Below are 24,743 nucleotides of genomic sequence, written 5' to 3' on the forward strand. Positions count from 1 at the left end.
TTTATGCCCAATTCCAATTGGTGACAGTAAGAAAGCAATGTATAAGTAATCAAGATCCCACTCCCCTTTATTCCATTTCTAAGACATTTAATCTGCAACTTTAAAATAAAGTTAAGTATCACTCTTGCCATCCATATAAATGCAGAGTTAGACATATCTGATCCTATAATAAGGCCTTTCAAAATGTTTACAACAGTGCATAATTAAAGTTCCTTCCAGTCCCTGAATAAAACAAAAAATACTGGAAAACCTCAGCAGGTGAGGCAGCATCTGTGGAGAGAGAAACAGAGTTAGCATGTCAAGGCTGATATGACTTTTTTATTCCATATTAGACTCAAAACATTAACTCTCTTTCTCTCTCCAGACCTAACTTTCTCCAGTACTTTGTTTTTAGTTAGATTAGGTTAGATTCCCTACAGTATGGAAACAGGCCCTTTGGCCCAACAAGTCCCATTCCCCTACATTTTCCCCTGACTAATGTACTTAACACTATGAGCAGTTTCGCATGGCCAGTTCACCTGATTGTGGGAGGAAACCGGAGCACCAGGAGGAAACCCATGCACACACAACGAGAATGTCTGTGTGGAGTCTGCACAGTCACCCAAGGTGGGAATTGAACCTGGGTCCCTGACACTATGAGACAGCAGTGCTAACCACTGTGCCATCCCTCCAGCATGTGCAGAACTTTGTCTGAATTGTTCTTACTAATTTTGCTTATAATTTGGTTTTCTCTTTTTGAAAATATTAAAACAAATCCAAAATTATGGAGACAGTCTTATTAAATAGATGTATTAATTGCTTCAGTAGTTTCATTGGGAAGTAAACAATGTTTCCAGGAAACTTCCATCAAGCAAGACAGCAATCAACATGAGAAATAAAAATGATACATATTAAAAATCCAAGATTATGCACAACAACTTCAACTTCTTTACATTGTAAGGCTTTGCTGACCATTATTATTCACAAAACAATTTAAGAATCATATTTTTTGCCTAATTTTGAAGTTCTGTAGACTAATATATATCTTGGGAGCCATTGAATTTGATTTTTTTTAGCTAATAGGTGGTAAAGCAATGATAACAATGTTGTAACTGTAGTTAATGTTGAATAATTACAATTAATTTAAAAAACTATCTCGTGGGATGATTTGGACCTATAATATTCAATGAGTCTAATTTTCCCAATTTATCATAAGATGTAGCAGCTCAGTGACTTATTAGGCAAATGTTTCACATGGATTAGCACTGAGCAACTAAAGTCTAAGAGGTCCCCAACTTTGATCCTGGGTCTTAATTAGCATGTCTCAGAATAGCAGTCTCAGGAACAGAACTGATCCAACTGCTTCAGTCAAGTGAGTGAAAATAATATACCAGACTCTTACTGATGATAGTTATCCACTGAAAAGCATATCGTTTCTGAGCCACAAGTTTCCGAGTTCACGTTCCAATTCAGCACTTGAGTACCAAAATAAAGATTGATACTCCAGTGTGGTACTGAGGGGCACTACAGTTTTGGAGGGGTTTCCTTCATATGAGTTAGTTAACCAAGACCCCTGATTTCTGAAACAGAAATTGCTGGAAAAACTCAGGACTGTGGAGAGAAATAAGAGTTAATGTTGTAGGTTCAATAACCCTTCTTATTTCTGTTGGGAAGATGTAAAAGATCCTCTGGCTCAATCTTGAAAAAGAGTGGGGGATTTATCCATGTCTTGCCAATATTTACCCCTCAATCAACATCACATACCAAACAACTACATATTATTGGTTTTGGGAATTTGCTGTGAACAAATTGGTGGCCACCTATCTTACATTACAACAGAGAGTGAACTTCAAACAAATCATCACTGGTGGTAAAGTGCTTTGAGATACTGGGTGGTCAGGAAGAATGTTATACATATGCAAGGTATTTTCTTGTTGTTATCAAGTGAGAACAGGATCTCTTTCTGCTGTGCAATATTCATGGTAAACTGCCCGATGGCACAGTGCCAGGCCTTGTGAAATATGGCTATTTGGTGAATTCTCAGAAAGTTACATCACTAGTGGAACATGACCCCAATGCCCTGAGAAAAGGTGAATAAACTCAGTATGGGGTGTGTGTGTATGTGTGTGGTTGGGGGGGGGGGGGGGAATTAAAAGCAGTTTTAACAGCTACAAGACATGGAACTGAAGCAACCATTTTAAATATAGAGCTAAAAATCACACAACATCAGGTTATGGTCCAACAGGTTTATTTGGAGTCACTAGCTCTGTATTTAAAAGCACTAGCTTCCAAATAAGTCTTGCATCATTCTAAGTTTGTTTAATATGTCATTACAACTCTGTGACACTGTAACCCTTTTGCTATAAATTCTGTGTCTTCTGGTCCTGCTCCACAACCATCTGAAGGAGCAGTGCCTCGAAAGCTAGTATTTCCAAATACACCTGTTGGACTATAGTCTGGTGTTGTGTGATTTTATTTTTTAAACTTTGTCCACACCAGTCCAACACCAGCACCTCCAAATCATGACTTTTAAATACAGACAATGGTGTATACCTGCTGAGCATTAAAAACTGGTGCAAGTTGTTGACTTCTAATAAAGGATTAATGATAAACAAGATAGATTAATATTCCAAATTACATTTCTATCATTATACTTATTACGATTTATCTTTGGTTAGGATATGAACACTAGGAAGCAATCTGCATCAACTTGGGAAAACTATTTACAGAGATGTAATACAGCTCAATGTACACACGGGTGGCACAGTGGTTAGCACTGTTGCCTCACAGCGCCAGAGACCCGGGTTCATTTCCGCCTCAGGCAACTGTCTGTGTGGAGTTTGCACGTTCTCCCCGTGTCTGCGTGGGTATCCTCCGGGTGCTCTGGTTTCCTCCCACAGTCCAAAAATGTGCAGGTTAGGTGAATTGGCCATGCTAAATTGCCCGTAGTGTTAGGTGAAGGGGTAAATGCAGGAGAATGGGTCTGGTGGGCTGCTCTTCAGAGGGTCGGCGTGGACTTGTTGGGCTGAAGGGCCTGTTTCCACACTGTAAGTAATCTAATCTACACATGAGTTTCCACACTGATGATGCAAAAGGTTAAGTACTTCTGCTCTGCAATGAATTTGACAGATTCTGTTTGTATGAATGCACTCTGCATTTGGACTGTGCAGGCATTTGTTCTCATGCATAAGAGCTTGGGATGCCCGAAAGGTATTCCAATTTCTCATTTAAATATTTGGCTTGGCTGATTCCTTAATAGAATATCCTATTTAAATTCACTTCAACCTCATAATTACGATAGTTCTCCATCCTTGGTTTCAGGAGGACTCATTTTGTTTTCCAAAGAGACAGTGAATTTTTGTGATTATTTGCTAGAGAAAAATCTGAAGCATAAAAAAATGACTAGTTAGTTTTAAATAAAATTAAGGTACATTACAAAGTACTGCAGCACCACAATCAGAACATGTCATGAGATTGATTCCAATCAACCCTACATTACAATGTGAGGGCTAGGGGAGAGTGAATTTTATGCTTCTGTGGCATTTTTCCCCCGATATCTTGTAATCTTTTGATGTTTTCTAGAATGTAGTCCACGGTGGCCTCATTGCAAATGGTACCCAATTTCTGCTGACACTGCAGTATAATCTACCACACTGAAAAATTGCTGTTCCATAGGGCATATCTGATATGAAACTCGTGCCTTTGCTGTTAATCACTGCCGGCTGACATCTAAATTTAGAAGCACTCATCAGATATGAAGAGCATATTAGCAAAGACCATTCTGATAAACTCTAAATTATGATTGTTACCTTGCTTGTGGAACTTATATTGGAAATCTACTTCAGTTTAGATATTAATGAGCTGCAAGTTCAACAGCGCCTGTGGCAATTTGCTGAAATACACTAAGAGATGATTGGCATGAGTGCAATAACCAAAGGTTTGGACCAGCAGCTCTCATTACTTTTCAAAAATGGGTGTGCAGTTATACAACCATAAGATTAGCAGCAGAATGAGGCCATTTGGCCTATTGAAGCTGCTCCACCATTTGATTATGGCTGAAATGTTTCTTAAACCCATTCTCTTGCCTTCTCCTTGTAACCCTGATCCTCATACAAATAAGGAACTATCTGTCTTAAAGACACTCAATGATTTGGCCTCCACAGCCTTCTGTGGCAATGAGTTCCACAGATTAACCGCGCTCTAGCTGAAGGAACTCCTCTCACCTCAGCTTTCAAGGATTGTCTTTTCACTCTGAAATTGAGCCCTGGGTTCCTAGTCTCTCCTACCACTGGAAACACCTTCTCCACATTCACTCTATCCAGATCTCTCAGAATTCTGTAAGTTTCATTTAGAATGCTCTCACCTTTCCAAACTCCATCTAGTACAGACCCATAGTCCTCAACTCCTCCTCATTTGGCAAGCCCGTCATTCTGGGATCATTCTTGCAAACCTCCTCTGGACCTCCATCACCAGCACATCATTCCTTAGATATGGGACCCAAAACTGCTCACAATATTCCAAATGTTGGCCAACATCTATACAGCACTAGCTTAGGGTACTTGTGTGCACACAATAACAATTTTCCTTCAGGTTAAAGCAGCCTGAACTTAATAATGGCCTAATCCTTCAAAATTCAAATACTTGAAAAGAGTAATAAAATACGTGACTTTTCTTTCCAAAAAAAAGGACAACATTTGTAAAAGCATTTTCAATTTTTCCTTGTTGCATGTTATGCATCTTTCATTTGGGAAATTTGTGGGCAAAAATATCTTGCAAGTCAATATACATTCATTTATACAGCCCTTCGAATTATATATCACCAAAATGATTATCATTTAAAAATATTTATATGGAATAAACACAGACCAGCAACTGAAAGAATGGAGTATTGAAATATGATTAAGGGACACAGTCAAGGACAGCATGAGACCGCAGCAGTGTGAGATGTAATTAGAGTTAGTATTTGGACTATAATTTTGGAAATCTGGTTCAAAGTAAAAATTTAGTACAAAAGGGAGCAATGTTGCTTTAAATAAAACCTACCAGCAGAGATGCTTGTTACTCACACCCTTAACTGACTACTTGGACATCGCGGAGATCACGATAATATGAGTAGACTTCTGGTGTTTCAGGTACATAATTTTGGTTTATCAAGAGTGTTATCAAGAGTGCTTCTGAAAATAAAATTTACTGTATATTAATGCCTTGGATGAAGGAAGCGAATGTATTCTCACCACGCTTGTAGATTACATGAAATAGGTGGGAAGACGTGGCGTGGATTACACAAAGAGTTGGCAAAGGGACACTGGTTAAGTGAATGGGCAAAAACTTAGCAGATGGAATATAACGTTCCAGTATGAGGTTATGCACTTTGTCTGGAAGAACAAAATCAGCTGAACATTATTTATGTAGAGAAAGATTGTAGAAAACTACATAACAGATGGATTTGGGACTCCTTGCGCATGAATCATAAAAAGGTAGCAGCCAAGTTCAGCAGGTAACAGGGAAGGCAAGTGAAATGTTAGCCTTTGATTCAAAGGATATGGAATATGAAAGTAAGGAGGTTTTTCTAAAACAATACAGGACGCTAGTCAGACCACAGCCGAAATACTGTGAACAGTAATAGGCCTCTTACCTCAGGAAAGATTCATTGGCATTGAAGACAATTAGGAGAAGGTTTACTAGGCTGATATCAGATTTGGAAGGATTGTCTTATGGGGAGAGGTTAAGTAGATTGGGCCGGTATTCATTGAAATCGAGAAGAATGAAGGGTAATCTTATTAAAATAAATGGGATTCTTAGGGGACTTGACAGGATAGATGCAGACAGTGTTTCTCATTATGGGAGAGTCTAGGATCAGAGGGCGTCATCTCAGAGTACGGCGAGATCCATTTAAGATAGAGATGAGGAGGAAGTTCTTCTCTGAGTGGAGTGAATCTGTGAAGATCTTTACCACAGCCTATCAAGGCTGGAAAGTGAAGTGTGTTCATGGCTCAGCTAGATAGAGTTTTAACCAGTAAGGGCATCAAAAGTTATAGGGAAATGGCAGGAAAGAGGAGATGAAGGTTATCAAATAAGCCATGATCTCACTGGGTGGAGCAGATCCGATGGGCTGAGTGGCCTTCTTCTGTTCTTATAGTCTACATTGGAACTGAAATTGGTACATACTACATTGACACCACATATTAAAATATGTAAATCTGACAAATTAGATACATTTTTGTCCTGATGAAGCCTGGACATTTACAGTGCACAGTGGATTCACAAAAAGTCAAATCACGCCACAATCTGCATCAGGACAGGATTGTGAAACTAAACATTTAAAAATTACTTGTTTATTATTCTTATGTGGGATGTGGTTGTCACTGACAAGGTTAACATTTGTTATTCATCCCTAGTTGCCTTTGAGTTGATTTTCCCGTGAGTCATTTCAGAAGACAGTTAAGACTGAGCCACATAGATATTTGCCTGGAGCAGTGTGTAGACTCACCTCCCACCTCTGTGCACCCGACCCAGGAATAAAATCATGGAACTAAGCAAGGTTGGCAGGTTTCCCTCCTTAAAGTGAACGAGATGCATTTTTACCCACATTCACAATGATTACATGGACACTAGTCTAACTTTAAAGTTGATATTTTTACTGATTTCAAGCATCACATCTGTTATATTGGGATTTGAGCACAAGTCCCCAGAACATGAGACTACGGCCCTGGATTTGTAATCCAGTGACACTGCCACCATGCCAACCCTTTCTTTTAGCCCCATAATCTCCATTGCCCTCAGAATCTTACAACGCCTATTCCTCAGGATATGAAAGACTTTGTGGTAATTAGAGATATTTAATTTGATAACAGATAATGGGTGGGCTAGCACCAGATAATGATGTGATTGGCCAGAAATATGTAAACACCTATCTAGTTCATTAATTTTCTTCAGGAAAGGGAAACTGCCACACCTATCCTGTTAATCTGATAAAAATTCTGGCTGGTGGACTTCATGTTGGTGGCAGTACTGTTCATCGTGAGCCTGTTGACAGATATTTGCATGGCAAACGTGAGGACTGCAGATGCTGGAAACCAGAGTTTAGAGTAGAGTAGTTCTGGAAAAGCACAGCAGGTCAGGCAGCATTCGAGGAGCAGGACAATCGACATTTCAGGCAAAAGCCCTTCATCAGGAATACAGGCAGAGTGCCTGAAGGGCTTTTATCTTCCATCCTTCAGGCACTCTGCCTATATTCCTGATGAATGGCTTTTGCCCGAAATGTCAATTTTCCTGCTCCTCGGATGCTGCCTGAACTGCTGTGCTTTTCCAGCACCACTCTAATCTAAACCTCAGATATTTGCATGGACCTCTGCTGCTACTCTTGGAAAATTTGTATTTTGTTTTCATTTTTTTTGCCATTGTTTCTTTGGCATGAAAGTGCTTTTCTTGAGCATGGTGTTTCATCTGATTCTAGATTAGAGTGGTGCTGGAAAAGTACAGCAGTTCAGGCAGCATCCAAGGAGTAGGAAAATCGACGTTTTGGGCAAAAGCCCTTCATCAGGAATAGAGGCCAGGTGGCCTGAAGTCCATGTGGGATGAGTTGGTTGCAGAGGCAGATGCTGAGAAAGCAAATGTGGCTGTGGTAGCAAGTCTGTTTCAGGACATGGTTGAAGAGCTTCAGGGCAGAGGAGATGACCTGGGAGTTGCAGTGGGAGAGGGAGTTCCTGAGGTTCTTGTAGAGAGAAGAGGAAAACTTCTTCAAGGCAGGCATCCTTGCAAGAGGATTTGCAGTAGGGTTAAAATCAACTAGGTAAAAATAATGACTGCATAGAATCTGGTTTCCAGCATCTGCGGTCATTGTTTTTACCATGGTGTTTCATCTGGCACATTCCACAGGTTGTGGGTGAGTTTCCACCAATCCTGTGGGGGAGACAGTTGCTGTAGCAGAGTGCCCCAGCTGTGCCAGGACAAGATAGTCATGTGCAAAGATTGTGTATAGTGCCAGGAAAAATAGACTCTTGTGCTCTGCTCAAGATTTTTTTCCTGCCCATCTATAATCTTCTAGTGTGAAGTTTTGTGAAGAAATGTGACATTTTGCTCCATAGGCTGAGGCAAGAGTAACACCTCAGCTGAGAGCTGGGACACAAAGATAGAGGTCACATCAAGTATCTTGTGTTACCTAACATCAGGAACTGCCCTGATACATATTTCAGAATATGTGGCATGGGAACCTTGCTAATATAACAGTGAGTAAAAAGTGAGGTCTACAGGTGCTGGATATCAGAGCTGAAAATGTGATGCTGGTTAAAGCGCAGCAGGTCAGGCAGCATCCAAGGAATAGGAAATTCGACGTTTCGGGCACAAGCCCTTCATCAGGATTCCTGATGAAGGGCTTGTGCCCGAAACGTCGAATTTCCTGTTCCTTGGATGCTGACTGACCTGCTGCGCTTTAACCAGCAACACATTTTCAGCTAATATAACAGTGAGCCTGAATGGCCATTATCTTTATTTGTGTTTGCCTTCAATGGTGGCACAATTGACAAATTAGATGTAATTGATTTGTTAGATTTGTTTTAACGTGTCAACTTTCCTTGGTTCTATCAACTTTTGTGTTTTATTTGAATCGATTGCAGAACTACATATTATATTTGGGTGACTTGGTGGTTAACACTGTGGGTTCACAGTGCCAGGCACCTTGATTCAATTTCAATTTTGGGCATCTATCTGTGTGGAAGTTGCATGCTCTCCCAGTGTCTGCACGGATTACCTCCAAGTGGTCTGGCTACTTCCAACAGTCCAAAGATGTGGAGGCTAGGTGGATTAGCCATTGTAAATGTGAGTTTACAGGGATAGGGTGAGGGCAGTGGGACTAGGTGCGATGGTCTTCAAAGATTGATGCCGTCTTGGTGGGCTGATTGGCCTCTGTCTAATGAGCTCAATGCACTCATGGTAAGTAATTTTTGATCAACGTAGCTATATAATATTTCCTTACACCCAGGAGTGGCATTTACATTGTGTACATTTCTCACTGTGTACCTCTGTCTTCAACATCCAACAGGAGTCAACTTTGCAGCTAGGACAATCAGAGGCCAGTTTAAGGGCTCAATCTCAATCCAGAGAATGTGCAAGTCTCCAAAAACATATTCTCTACCATGTTCTGCAAACTTAAAACTTGCAGAAATCAGCAGTTGCACTCTTCAACAAAAGGACAGCACTGACCTACCCAGGGATGAGTTCAGTTGAAATGGAGCAGAGGGGTGATAGGGAGGCCTGGGTTAATGACTTTTTGCATCTTTCCCATGAACTGCACTTTAAAATTACAAGAGGCAAGTACATCTGCTGAAAATGACTGGGGTCATCTTTAAATGTGGATTGCCACTGTTCACCGGCTCACCAACACCTCCCCAAGGGCAATAAATGCTAATCTTGCCAGCAATGCCCATATCTTGTGAAAGAACGTTTTAAAAATGGCTTATTAGCATCTGAGTGATAGCTTTCCCACCAGACTATGCAAATTAAAGACAAGAAAAACCCTCAAAGTGTAAAAGTATGAAAATTCACAGTATAAACAACAATTGTGGTAATATTGACAAAAAAAACACAAGCAATGCAAAATCTTTTTGGCTGATACATTTAAATGGCCTGTGAGAGATTAGATATCCAAAATTTCCATTACATCCAATTCACTTGGGCAAACAGCATGAGTCGGGACTACATTTGACGCAATATATGTTGATACATACTAATAATGGCCTCCTATTGTCACTGAGTCACAAACCAGGTAATCACAAAGCATATCTTGTTTCTGGTGATTGAGCTCAGTCTTCTCTTTCTCTCTTCCAATCTATGGGATCAGGAATGAAGCTTATATGAATGTTGCAATTGTTTTTGATGATTGTCACCGCAATGACAACCATTTCTGACTCCATAAATTCACCTTTCCTATTTCATGCTGCTATGATTTTAATTTTGCAATTCAATCCGCAAGTATAATTCCAAGGGACTAACCTACAGGGTTCAAGTGCCTTAATTTCTTCTTGCTTAGGTGCCAAACTATCACTGCAGTTGTGGAATGATTATTGGCTTAACTTCCCATATTCAATAAGCTGGTTGTTGTGTCATCAAATATGCAGTATTCCCAGTAATTGATGCTGGAAGCTTGCAACCACCTGATGCCTAATACAACAAGAATTTTACCATGCACTGATCGTTTAATTAAGAGTCATATATTTCACTTATTCTTTTTTCTCTCCTCATCTATTTTTTCCTTTTAGTTCCAACCTGAAAAATACAAACAACATTTGCTGAGCTATCGGTACAAAATATCTGCCAGCTGCTAGTGTCCCAAGACCATCATTCTTGTGTATGCCTCAACAGTGAACAGAGAGACTACTTGCCAAACAGACAGCACAGCCAAGCTCAATGTGCACAAACTGCCAATTTCAAGGACTGAATTCTCCCCTTTTGAACCAAGGGATCCTGAGACCAATGTAGCTGTTAGCATCAGCTTGGCAGAGATCAGTTCACTCAGCTCAGGGCAGAAATCAATCCTGTTTAAATACTCATTAGATAAATTCCCAGAGTCATCAGGGGAGCCTTATTTGCTTTTTCATAATTGAGCCTTAGGAGTTAATTATGAGATGGCTGAAAACAGCTTCAGACAAAGTGATGAGAAAGCATTTCAGCTCTTACAGGAAAGGATGGGTTATGCAAGCATCTGCATTTTGAAGTTTAATTGCTACATATAATCATTCTCTTAAGTGCACTTTCTACTTCATCTGCCAAATGTCTTGTTTTATGCACAAGATCTGATATAAGAAGTGCTTTTGTGTTTGAAAATGATTCATTTAAACACTAAGACTAATTTTAACTTGAGTCAACTACAAGTGGGGGTGGTGTAGTGATCATGTCCAAACTAGTAATTCAAAATACAAGGCTAATGCTCTGGGAACATGGAAGTAGAATTTAAATTCAAATAATAATTCCATTATTGAAAGGCAAGTCTCAGTAGTAGTGACCAAGAATCCATCTGATTGAGGATCACTTTAAAGAAAGACGTCTACCATCTAACCTACATGTAATGTGATTGACTCTTAAATGGCCAGGTAAGCCGATCTGATCAAGGACAATTAGGGATGGGCGATAATTGCTGCTCTTGGCAGCAACAACCATCCAATTAAATAATAAAATTTTTAAAAAACCAGTACAACAATCATCATCCAGACCGCACTGTAAGGTCATTATTTACTGGGGATTTCTCGGATTGGCCAGCCTCTCCAAACTGCCACATAAAAATCCTTAACTATGGCAATACATGCAGCACCAGTAAGCAATAGCAAGACACACATTAACAGAATGCACCCAGTTCTCAAGGGCATTTAGGGGTGAGTCATAAATGTTGGCCTTATTAGCAATGTTCACATTCCATGAATGATTAAGGGAAAAACATTGTTGGCAGTATTGTAACAACGTAACAAGATTTCAAGATAGCAACAGAAATGAACAATCAGTTAGTCCTGCTGCTTATCTACTCCATGCCTGGAATTAAATCTGCTTCAATATCAGCACATGAGAATCATTTTCCCTGACTGACTGACTGAAAATGATCCCTTTCACATCTACTTTTTGTGAAAGATTTGTACAATGAGCAAAAGCTAATGGCACAGAAGCCTTATCGATTTTTTGCCCCTGACCACCAGAGTTCTGCTAGGCAATTGTCACAATTCCAGCAGAATATATCACATTACCCTGTTTAGGTTAGTGCCTAAACCAAACCATCTTCAACTGTTTCATCAATTACCCTGCCACCCACCATGAGGTCAGGGGTGAAGATGTTCATTGATGATTGTGCAATGTTAAACACTGTTTGCATGTTTTAAGGTTGTCCATGGTTAAATGCAGTAAGATCTGGTAAGAATGCATCCTATCAACCCCCTTAATGTTCAATATCATTACCAATGCTGAATCTCCCATTATCAAAATTCTAAAGCAGAGTCACTGGACTCAAAACATTAACTCTGCTTTCTCTGCACAGATGCTGCCAGACCTGCTGAGTTTCTCCAACAATTCCTGGTTCTAATATCAAAATCCCAGGGATTTCTATTAATCATGAACTGAACTGGATCAGTCACATAAACACAGACTTCACAAGAACTGGTCAGATGCTGAGAATTCTGCACCAAGTAATCTTGTATCTTGACTCCCAACACACACACCTCATACATTTGTGGTTTATGAACATTTGGACATGTAAAGGCTATTTATAATGCTGAGCTATATCATGTTACCTTCCTGTGTTAGTGAAGTAATAAACAAGAGTGCATACACATTAAGGGTTAAACACAGTAGTGAAGCTCCTGCATGCATTAATGTGATGATATCAGAGAAAGGAGCTGCACATGCTCTGAATAATTCAGTTAGTCTGTCTACCAATCTTATTCACGTTTCCTGTTTACTTCAAGGTTGATTTAATTGAGCTGGAGCACTATGATGTAATGATTTTGCTGTTCATTTACTGAATATGACACAAAGCAAGTAGCAAAGCACATGTCAGCAATACCGCCTAGGCAGCCACCTTCTCAACCAAAAAAACCTGGGATAAACTGGATGGATAGACATGGACACTTTTCTGCAGAGTTTTCTTTGCAGATAACACAGCTTTTTCTATATCACTATACTCATTGTTAACCTAGGATTACTATTATCCAAATGATACACCAAGGTGAAGCTGAAAGACTGAAATAACTACTTGATTGATTTGAATGAACATGTTTTAACAAAAACTTGGTGAGCTATTGTAAGAAAATAGACAATGCATACTAAGTACTTTGCATTAAAAGTTTTAGATTTGTTTGTTATGTGGTGAAAGTTTCACTATGCACCAAAGAATGTTCCAGTCTTCCTACTCTGTTTCTATTACTTTTTTATTGTCAAATGTTAAAATTACTGCTTGCCTTATGTAACAAATACTGCTGCAAGGCAGAGGTATAGATATATTTTCAGCTGTAACACGGAAAAGCTGATGATGTAGCTTTAGCCTATTTTATACCAGGTAATGGAAAAATCTCTGAAAGGTGCCCATTAGTGCATATGACCTTCAGTGACTAAACCACTGTCTTTCCCCCTCTCCTTGTTTTGCCTCATATAAATGAAGCAACAACAAAGTATTGAGGGACCAAAATCTAATAAGTGCATGCAGTCTGCCACTTGACACACAAACTACACGTGTTTTACATTCAGAAATATATAAATAACTGCCCACTAGCTTCTCAGTTATAATATTTAGTACAGCAATAGCTCCACTGCAGATTGTGTAATAGCCATCCTGAAGCTCAATTCACATGGTGCTCAAACTCCTTAAATTGAAGTGCTTTCTCAGGCATTTTTAGAAAGTGCCCTTTTATACAGTGCATTATAATTTCCATGTAAATGGTAGTGAGTTGCTAATTTCTACCAGTAACAACTTGCATAGGACCTTTAACAATGAGAAATATTCCAATCAACTTAAATAAAATGGATGCTGAGCCAAGAAGATACGAGGAGATGTATTGAAAAACATTGTGAAAGAGTACATTTTTGGTGCAGGTATAAAGAGTGGGTGGGGTCATTTTAAGAAGCTTATAGAGATAGAGAGAGGCAAAGTTACTTATGTTATGATGACAATGTTAAAATTAAGGTACTGGGAGATCGGGGCCAATGTACGGCAGTAAGGACAGGTTTGTTAGGCAAATAACAACTGATGCGGGATAGGGTACCCACAGTGGTCAAGAAGGCATATGGTATGCTTGCCTTCATCAGATGGGGTATTGAGAATAAGAGCAGGCAGGACATGTTAAAATTGTACAAGACTTTGGTTTGGCTGCATTTAGAATACGGTGTACAGTTCTGGTCGCCACATTACCAATTGGATGCGAACGCTTTGGAGAGGGTGCAGAGAAGGTTTACGAGGATGTCGCCTGGCATGGAAGGTGCTAGCTATGAAGAGAGGTTGAGTAGGTTAGGATTATTTTCATTAGAAGAAAAGGAGATTGAGGTTTATGAAATCATGAAGGGTATAGACAGGGTGGATGGAGATAAGCTTTTCCCCAGGGTGAGGGAGTCAACAACAAGAGGTCATGCATTCAAGGTGAGAGGTGAAAAGTTTAAGGGGGATACATGTGGAAAGCACTTTACAGAGTAGATGCCTGGAAAGCGTTGCCAGCAGAGGCAGGCATGGTAGATTCATTTAAGGTGTATCTGGACAGATGCGTGAGCAGTTGGGGAGCAGAGGGATACAGACGCTTAGGAATTGGACGCTAGGTTTAGACTGTGAATTTGGATCGGCTCAGGTTTGGAGGGCCGAAGAGTCTGTTCCTGGGCTGTAAATTTTCTTTGTCCTTTGTTCACAGCCAAGTTTTTATTGACTTGAAGTCTTCTGGAGGACTATTACAAGATTGGAATAGTTGAATATAGATAATGACAAAGAGAAACACTGAAATTTCAATGCTAAAGTACTAGGAGGTGCACAATGTTGCAGATCTGCTTGGATCTCAATGTGATGGACCAGAAATCTATCCTATTTTATTTCACCAAAGGAATCCATACTCAAGTTAGGAAAGTTTTCATTTGCTTAGCATTATAATATTTCTGTGACTACATTTTCAGAGATTTTCTGTTGCCATTATGAAAGATTGAACATAAAACTTGCTCAGCATTTACAATGAACTGCAGAAGCTGAGAGGTGACCAAACGATAAGATCCATGTGCCTTAGATTTAAATCTTTACAAATAGCCCTCCAAAGAGTCCAGATTGATTGGCCAAATATTGCAGCCTTTATGTATGTTAATATGTGAAGTTGCCGTGATTTCAAGTGGCTGTAACAGAAGCTGAGTTTAACAAAAGATGGTCAGCTGTACCCTGAATTGACACCATCTAGTTCAAATTGATTTGGGACATAAAAACAGAAAATGGTGGCAAAGCTCTGGTCTGGCAGCATCTGTTGAGAGAGAAGGAGAGTCAACATTGTGTTGAATCCAATCCTGTTTCTGTCTCCATGTGTACTGTTAGGCCTGTTGAATATTTTCCCAGCATTTTCTGCTTGTATTTAGTTTCCAGCAAAAATAATCCATTTTGCTTTACATTAGATTTACCTGGATAGGGCATTGTTGTCAAGTATTGAATGATTGTTCTTATATTTTAATGACACTTTAATCATACACTTTCTGAATCCAACAATAAATTTGATCAAAAACAGAAATCTCTGGAAAAGCTCAGTTCCAATTAACGGTCACTGGACCCGAAACATTAACTCTGATCTCTTTCCACTGATGCTGCCAGACCTGCTGAGATTTTCCAGCAATTTTTGATTTACAACATCCAGCAGTTCTTTTGGAGGTTTTTAGTATATTTGATCAACCCTCCTTAGCTGATTAATTTGTGCAGTTCCCTCAGATAGAGCTCTTTGAACACAACAGCTAGTGCTCAGAAATGTTTTTGCTACTTTGGTTTGGGAAAATCATCTTGAAGTAACATGAAAGGTTAAGAACTGAACTTCTCTGATTTATTTTTGCTTGAATTAATGAAGAAGACGAATGACAGCAGAGTGGTGGATGTGATCTATATGGATTTCAGTAAGGCGTTCAACAAGGTTTCTCTGGTTGTAGTTGAAAATGTGTTGCTGATGAAGGAATTCCTGATGAAGGGCTTATGCCCGAAACGTCGAATTTCCTATTCCTTGGATGCTGCCTGACCTGCTGTGCTTTAACCAGCAACACATTTTCAACTGTGATCTCCAGCATCTGCAGACCTCATTTTTTACTAGAAGATTTCTCTGGTTGTAGGCTGGTGAACAAAGTTAGATCACATGGAATACAGGGAGCACTAGCCATGTGGTACAGAACTGGCTCGAAGACAGAAGACATGGGGTGGTGATGGAGGATTGCTTTTCAGTCTCGAGACCAGTGCCAGTGGCATGCTGGGTACAATGCTTTTCATCATTTAGATGTGAACATAGGAGTTATAGTTTGTAAGTGCGCAGATGACACTAAGATTAGAGGTGTGGTGGACAGCGAAGAAGTTTACCTCAGAGTACAATGAAATCTTGATCACATGGGCCAATGGGCTGAAGAATGGTAGACAGAGTTTGATTTAGATAAATGTGAGGTTCTACATTTTGGGAAGGCAAAACAGAGCAGGACTAATACACTTAATGCTAAGGTCCTGGAGAGTGTTGCTGAACAAAGAAACCTTGAAGTGCAGTTCATATTCCTGAAAGTGGAGTCTCAGGTAGACTGGATAGTGAAGAAGGCATTTGGTATCCTTTGCTTTGGGAAAGGAGTTGGGAGGTCATGTAATGGCTGTACAGAACATTGGTTAGGCCACTTTTGGAATAGTGTATGCAATTCTGGTCTCCCTATCGGAAGGATGTTGTGAAACTTGAAAGGGTTCAGAAAAGATTTACAAGGATGTTGCCAGGGTTAGAGGATTTGAACTATAGGGAGAGGCTGAACAGGCTGGGACTGTTTTCCCTGGAGCATCAGAGGCTGAGGGGTGACCTTCGAGAGGTTTATAAAGTCATGAAGGGAATGGATAGGGTAAATAGACAGTCTTTTCCCTGGGGTGGGGGAGTCCAAAACTAGAGGCATAGGTTTAGGGTGAGAGGGGAAAGATCTGAAAGAGACCCAAGGAGCAACCTTTTCACGCAGAAGATGCTACATGTATGAAATGAGCTACCAGACAAAGTGGTGGAGGCTGGTACAACTACAACATTTAAAAGGCATCTGGATGGGTATATGTATAGGAAAGGTTTAGAGGGATATGGCCAAATGCTGGCAAGAATTAGAATCCCTATAGTGTGGAAACAGGCCCTTCAGCCCAACAAGTCCACACTGACTCTCCGAAGAGTAACCAACCCAGAATCATTCCTCTACCCTACCTTTACCCCTGACTAATGCACCTAACCTACACATCCCTGAACATTAAGGGCAATTTAGCATAGCCAATTCACCTAACCTGCACATCTTTAGACTGTGGGATGAAACTGGAGCAACTGGACGAAACCCATACAGACACGGGAAGAATGTGCAAACTCCATACAAACAGTCACCAGGGGCAGGAACTGAACTTGGCAAGGGAGACTAGATTAATTTAGGATATCTGGTCGGCATGCACGAATTGGACTGAAGGGTCTGTTTCCTTGCTGTACATCTCTATGAATCTTGCACAGCTGCAGTTTAAAAAAACCCTGAGCTACATGCCTTTCAATGAAGAGCTCTCCATTTATTTGGAAGGTAAGGAAGCAGAGAGTGCAAATATTTTTGTTTAAAGGTACTATTTTTAACTGGATTGATAACTGCAGATTATCAAAATTATAATGTGCTAATATGAAGGTGCTGCCAGTAATTAATATTTTAATAGTGTTTTTAAAAATACAGGCATTTATTTACAGATATCATTGAGATGAGTGAGCTGGCTTCTCAATACAGAGTTGCACTATCATTGGCAGCGATGTGGAGAGACCTCAATACAGAATGCTCTCGGAAAGCAGAGGGTAAAGCAAGATCACATGGCGGATGGGTAAGGAGCACGTGGGATGGTTGGTAGGAGAGCATGACTGGAGCATAAAGGGACAGGTAAGGGAGAGAAGAACAGTGCAGGAGCAGGGTGGGTGGCAACAGTATAGAAAGAGGGAATAAGGATTTAGCTCAGGAAGTGGAAATGGACAGCATGTAGTATGGGAAGGAGTATGGAAAGAAAGTTTACCAATGGGATGTGTGGGATGGGGTATAGGACAGCAATGAGACAGGGGTACGAGTTAGGGTTGGGGCTAGGTCATATCTAGGAGTTCTAAGTGGTCTGGGTGAGTGTAGTTAGAAATTGACATGGGGTCTGTGGAATAGTTACTCAGCAGTTGGACTATGTAGTTAAAGGTCTAACATTCCTCGAGTGAATATTTTACCTAATTTTAGCAGAACCCCCTAAAGTCTGTGGATTATTGAGACATTCAGGGGCTTCATGCATAAAGAAACTGCGCAGCAGAAAATTTAACTTCGCAGGAAATTTCTTCAGCATCTGCCACGATGGGGATTCTGCAGGGTGCCCAGATACAACCCACATCTACACTGGCATAATGATTGTCTGGCCATCAGAAAACCTGGGTCATTATGTTAACCAGATTTGCAGTACAACTGTAGTGAGGTTATCGTGGTAGCCTTTAACTTGGCTGGCAATCAATTAAGAAATGTAAAAGGCTTTCAGCCATTTCTACCAAGTGAAGCACTCAAAAAGACCATGATAAATTATTTCATACAAGTTCTTAGTGCAGCAATCACTGTTTTAATGTCAAAGTACTAGTGAAATTCAAGAATCCTTTTTTTCAAACTCCTCCATACTCGTATGTAAATATCAAAACATTTAACATTGAAGCAAGTCAACAGACACTTAAACTGCAAATTGTTGTCTAACAGGAACCAGAAAGTGACTGGGTTAAATGTAATAAATATTTTGTTTGCCATCATATTACCTCATTGATGCTGATCTCTGCCTCGACATACTGCAATCCTTTCTGAAGGATTGAGATTAGTGCTGCAGGTGGCACTAGTGTCCCATTGATGTTTGACTGACTTATGTGACTTTCTATTCCAAATGTGAATGCCGAATGAGAGAAACCTGAAAAAGGAAAAAAAAAGCAATATTAATTAAAAAGTTACAAGCGAGCATTATTCACAAAGGACACCCTTGCTCATGAAGAACAGGCAGCACACTCTGCCCGAATACAAATTTTCAGTATCCAGATTGTGAAGATTTTTGCAGATTAATTTAGAAATATTACATCTATTTTTCACATTTTCACCTTGCCCTCAACACCACTGATTGTCTTACTGGCACTCGACTACCTGACTGCTTTTCCTATGATGTGCATGATCCAGAACCTTCTCTTCAACATCACAGCCATGCTGTGAGTTGAAAGTTGCCGTCCAGAGCTTGAGGATATGGTGTGATGTCAAAGGTGCTATCCTTAAAATGAGATGTTAAACTAAGCCCCATAAAAATGGAGGACAGAAGTTACACCTTGAGTTTGAACAGAGGCCATGCTGTGACATTTTTAAATCCAATGTTTAGTTCAAGCTATAAAGTGGCTAAGGAAAATATGAGGTACAGTTCCTCCAATTTTTGTGGAGCTTCAATGCAACAGTGTAGCAGACCCTGAGTAAAAATGTTAGCAGAGAGCAAAATTATTTATTAAAATGGCAAGTAACAGGAAGGTCAAGCCAGTTTAATTTTGGTCTAACCAATGTCAAGGAGACTGCATCAGACCAGATTGAAAGCGCAAGTAAAATGCTACTTCACCTTAAAGGTGTGTTTGGGGCTTTGAAGAGAGTGACGTGGAAGAAGTAAAAAGTCAAGAGTTAGACCTTCAGTGATTACACAGGAAACTGCCATAAGGGGAAGGGTGGAGATTAAGTTTTCAGAGACATAGGAGCAATGGACCAAGCACTTGGCCGATGATGCCCTCCAGTGCATCTCCTCCATTTCTTCCATCTCTATCCATGAACTCCACCCCTCCAATTGTAACAAGCACAGACTCTGCCATCCAACACCTCACCCCCCCCCCTCCCCACCACAACCAACCAACTCCCGGGTACATGGCATCATCCTCCGCCATTTCCACCACTTACAAACAGACCCCAAACCCAGGGATATATTTCCCTCCCCATCCCTATCTATCTTCTGGAGGGACCATTCCCTCTGCGACTACCTTGTTAAGTCCATGCCCCCCACCAACGCACTCCCAGCACCTTCCCCTGCCACTGCAAGAAGTGCAAAACATGTGCCCACACCTTCCCCCTCACCTACCTCCAAGACCCCAAAGGATCATTCCACATGCGACAGGAATTTACCTGTACTTCCACACACGTCATCAACTGTGTCAGTTGCTCTCGATGTGGTCTCCTCTACATTGGTGAGAGGGGACGCCAACTTGCGGAACGTTTCAGAAAATATCTCTGGGACACATGCACTAAACAATTCCACTTTCCTGGGACCAAACACTTTAACACCCCAGGTAAAAACAAGGACTGCAGATGCTGATGAAGGTGCTGATGATACTCTAATCCTGATGAAGGGCTTTTGCCCGAAACGCGATTTTCCTGCTCCTCAGATGCTGCCTGACCTGCTGTGCTTTTCCAGCATTACTTTAATCTAGACTTTAACTCCCCTTCCTACTCTGCCAAGGACATTCAAGTCCTGGGACTCCTCCACTGCCAAATTCTAGCCACCTGACGCCCGGAGGAAGAAAGCCTCATCTTCCACCTTAAGATGCTCCAAACACTCGGGATCAATATGGATCTCACCAAATTGCACAGACAAGGGAGATTACTGATGGAGGCCAGAGTGTAATATTCAGAATGTTTAGCTGCAGGTGTCCACTCAGACAGCTCAAGTGATGATCCTGGCTTGCAGGGAGTTGATACCAGTCCAGGTGCCCTTAGCAATAGCACCAGGACCTTTAAGCTCTTAAGTTCAACATAAGGTCAATGGGCCAGAGCATTTCCAATGGGCTGATGCCTGCTTTAATTAAGTAGCTGATTGAAGCTTGCTCCAGTGGGCTTTCTCACTAGTGAGGGTGACTTCTTAGTCACTCCTCAAAATGCCTGCCGCACACTAGTCCAAAGACCATTGAATTTTTGCCCTTATTTTTATGTTGTGTGGAAAGTTATTGATGCGGATAAGTATTATGTTATTGCATGGATTTTAGACCAGACAGGCCAAGTGTTTTTAAGATAGTTACATGACATGGTGCCACAGACTGGTGGGAATCTGGAATTCACTGCTTGGAAGGGTAGTAGAGGCAGAAACCCTCATAACATTTAATACTTGTACATATTTACATGTAAATGTTTAGATGTATACTTGTGATTCCAAGGCCTACAAGATTATGAATCAAATGTTGGAAACTGGAATCGTTAGGTAGTTGGTTTTGACCAGTGCAGACTCAATGGGCCAAAGGGCTTTTCTCTGTGTTTTACGCTTCTGTGACTCGATGGCTATAGTTTACAGTTCATTCACAGATTTTACAAGAAGTTCCTCCTCCAATCAGAGGCTTTTCCTCTCCTGCTTTTGCTGCTGCAGACTTACCAGTAGGCTGATCAGCAGTAAATGTGGGAGTGCACCAGTCTGTGATTGGAGCAGCAGTTAACAGCCCGAGGCATGGACCCACAGCAATGAGTCTGCAAGCTGGCTCTGGAATTAGGAAGTACATGTCTTCTGCTTTCACTTCAGATCCCTGGCTTCCACAGTATTTGACAAGAGGAAAGGAGAAGAATTATTAGCTGAACAGGGGGCCTCTCGTCCAGGTACTGCCTAGGACAAGGACAATCTTGAAGCAGCTGATCAGGGACAAGTTGTGGCAGATGGGAGTTCTATTCCTCAGTTCTATTTAACTGACACCTGAGTGACCTGTTCTCTGCAAAACACTTTGCTGCCCAAAACTTAAAATCTAACTTCAATTTAGCAAACTGGTCTATCTGATGTTCTACATACCAGATTTTTTCTTATATAGTCTGCAGCTCTTCTGATGAAGCCTGACATCCCATTAACTTTTTTACAATTGCTTCTTAGATCTTTGAGTTCACTTTTGATGTCAAGTGCTTGAACACTAAATTGCTTTGTTCATCTACCATCGAGAGCTTTAACACTTGGTACCCTCACTTCTGTCAAACTTCTGTGTGCAAAAATACACTTTTGTCATTGAATTTTTGGTCATCATATTCCCACTCACTTCATCCATGCTCTAGCATAATTTTTGGATTTTGTTTTAAGTTGTTTTATTTCTAGCTTATTCATGTACTACTAAATAATACCGGTATGTTTCTCAGTATTCCTCAAACCTGACCATCTATATACACAGTGACATTAAAATTTATAATATGACAATGCAGCAAACTGAAAATCCAGACCAAAGGCGTTATTTTCATTACAGGACAACAGGTAACTGGGCAGAAACAAACATCCATAATAATTGTAATCAGAAATAGAGACTGAGTCATAGCTACTCATTTTTGTTATTAATCAGATTAATAAATTCTGAATATTGATTGACATTTGTAGGATATCATCCCTAATGTTTTCAGCTGTAATCCCTTTTAATTGCCTTTTATTCAACAGTGCCTGTTCTTTGATTTGTGAACATACAATGCACCTTACATCCAGAAGGTGCAACATGCGAGAATTGCTGTTTTGACAGTCTGATTTCAGTCCATAATAGCATCATTAGTGCCCTTATTTACTGAAGCTTGCTAATGTGCCTCTCAACTTTAGTAGTTGTCATTAGTTCAAATTTTAAGTGGATCTGCTAGCAACATTCAATTAAATGGTTATCTTCTACATCCTTGGTATTGGCTGACTTTTCACTTTTTCCTCATGCTCCTAAAACCTACTCAATTTGCACATTTTCATGCTTTTGTTTCTTCCTAATTGCCCCACTTCCTTTGGCTGTTAACACTACCATTCTGCTTTATAAATATGCTCAATTTATTAATTGCTCCCATTATGCATTGCATTGTCTTCTGCTATACATCACTTGTTATTTCAGCATTTAAATATATATTAATTGCATTTCTTTCCAAGGTTGCTTTTCCTGCCTCATGCCCCAGTTCAGTTCCTTTATAGGGAGTGCCAAAATATCCTTCAATTTTGATAAGTCCTAATGTGTTAACTCATCTGATCTTTCCAGATGGTGACTGTGCTGAGCAGTTGCAGCAATTTTTTTTTGACTTGGATTTCTAGATTCTGCATTTTTTTATTTACTCTGGAATATCAAGAATTCATATTTTGTCTTTCAACTGCACTCAGCAAGTTCTTCCATGGCTCAACAGGAGAAAAGATGCATGTATTAATTGCCAAATTTTATAAATGGACAGATTGGGAGAAAAATCACTATTGACACTGCTCGCTGCCTAAATACTGCCAGAGGTGCAGTGAAAACATCAACAGAGGACATAAGTGCACTTTCCTGTTCTATCCCCACAATGTAGTGTCACTGAAACATTAGAATCACATGAGGAAAGGACACTCTGTGCAAGCGGCCAGTACTTGCAGGTCTATATTCCAGCATGAATAAAAATATTGAGAAAGGAAAATATCAATGAAAAGAAAAAATTCTAGATTGTCAGATACATGTAAAGTGAAAATGATATAAACAGCTGAAGATTTGGAATGAATGCATCAAACGGGTACAGTCCTGACAACCAAATCCAATGGGGAGGAAATTTGGTCAAATTTTGTAAATATGTTTTTTGCAAAAGTTCCACTGTCTAGCATCTTAGTGCTATTCCAGGTTTCAGAAAACAGTTTCCATCATTGGACAATAGCATACCAATCGTAGAATTTTCTCGCAGTGGTTATCTAAATAGCCATTGTTGAAAGTTTGGTGCCACAAAGTTCTTTTGGAAACTGAACTTCAGATTCCTTATTCAAAGTTTAAACCACACATCCTACATGTTAAGCACCAAATAAAATGTGTAGATATATGCAACGGTTGGAATAAATAGCACTCATCAATTTTTGTAATGCATTTGAAATAATTAGGCCCACTAATTTATACTGATGACCAAATTAAGATCACTGGGATGGAAACGCTCCAAAAAGCAACAAAAAAAAATTCACGTGTTCTCAAAATTCCCAACTGCAAATTATGAAAATTACATTTTTGTTATTGTTGTTATAATTGCCTTGCAATAGATTTTTTGATCAAATCGCAATTTGTAGTTGGCAAATCTATAGCATTTATTAAATCGGTTTCTTTACTTATATTAAGAAAATGTTGGCACTTTAGGTTTTACTACTAAGTCTAAGGTTTACTGCTGAATAATGGCCTATGCAAATACAATCTGTGGGAAAATAGAAGGCAGCTTTCTATCAACAAATTATTTCCTTCATTATTCTTCCTTCTTGAGATCAACCACTGGTTTCATTAATCTCGTAATTGGCAAAGAGCTTTACACCACTTTGTACTGAAACATTTGCTAAGTTATTTGATCTAATTAAGAAGGATTGCAAATTTCAATAAGCTGATTAAATGTTTATTGGTAAAGCTGAACTGTTCAGTTAAAAGCAGTTAAGGTAACAAAGAAGTTAAAATATACATTTGGAAATTGCTTGTTGGCACCATATCCAGACAGCTAGAAGTAATTACTCTAGAGCTAGATGGTACATGATTAAATTGCAAAATACAAGGACAAAGATTCTAATAGGAAAATACAAAGGAGAAAGCATAAAAAAGGCTAGGGGAGGCTGGAGCAAAGCAAGAACACCACAGCGACCTTTTTTTTTATTAGATTAGATTACTTACAGTGTGGAAACAGGCCCTTCGGCCCAACAAGTCCACACCGACCCGCCGAAGCGCAACCCACCCATACCCCTACATATACCCCTTACCTAACACTACAGGCAATTTAGCATGGTCAATTCACCTGACCCGCACATCTTTGGACTGTGGGAGGAAACCGGAGCACCCGGAGGAAACCCACGCAGACACGGGGAGAACGTGCAAACTCCACACAGTCAGTCGCCTGAGGCGGGAATTGAACCCAGGTCCCTGGCGCTGTGAGGCAGCAGTGTTAACCACTGTGCCACCGTGCCACCCATATCGCCACTTTGACCTGATGGGCCAAATTGCCTGATTTTTTTTATAAAGACTATAAAGAACACTACTGGGACACTACTGTTTTAAAACAGTGAATGAATCAGGCGTTAATGCAATATATCTTGCAGTGAGGAATTAAACATTCTGTGCATCACAAAC

The 24,743-nt window shown here is 40.1% G+C and overlaps 1 protein-coding gene across 10 annotated transcripts in view; it reads right to left on the reverse strand.

Moving 5' to 3' along the window:
- Nucleotides 1-24,743, reverse strand: part of LOC132816506 (F-box-like/WD repeat-containing protein TBL1X) — a 424,554-nt gene that overhangs the window by 54,108 nt on the left and 345,703 nt on the right. For all 10 annotated transcript variants that reach the window (XM_060826181.1, XM_060826180.1, XM_060826186.1 and 7 more), the window contains one exon: nt 18,462-18,607. In XM_060826181.1, the coding sequence (XP_060682164.1) occupies nt 18,462-18,607 (146 nt within the window). The remainder of the gene's footprint in view (nt 1-18,461; nt 18,608-24,743) is intronic.

Source organism: Hemiscyllium ocellatum, chromosome 6 (genome assembly GCF_020745735.1).
Source record: "Hemiscyllium ocellatum isolate sHemOce1 chromosome 6, sHemOce1.pat.X.cur, whole genome shotgun sequence".
NCBI lineage: Eukaryota > Metazoa > Chordata > Chondrichthyes > Orectolobiformes > Hemiscylliidae > Hemiscyllium > Hemiscyllium ocellatum.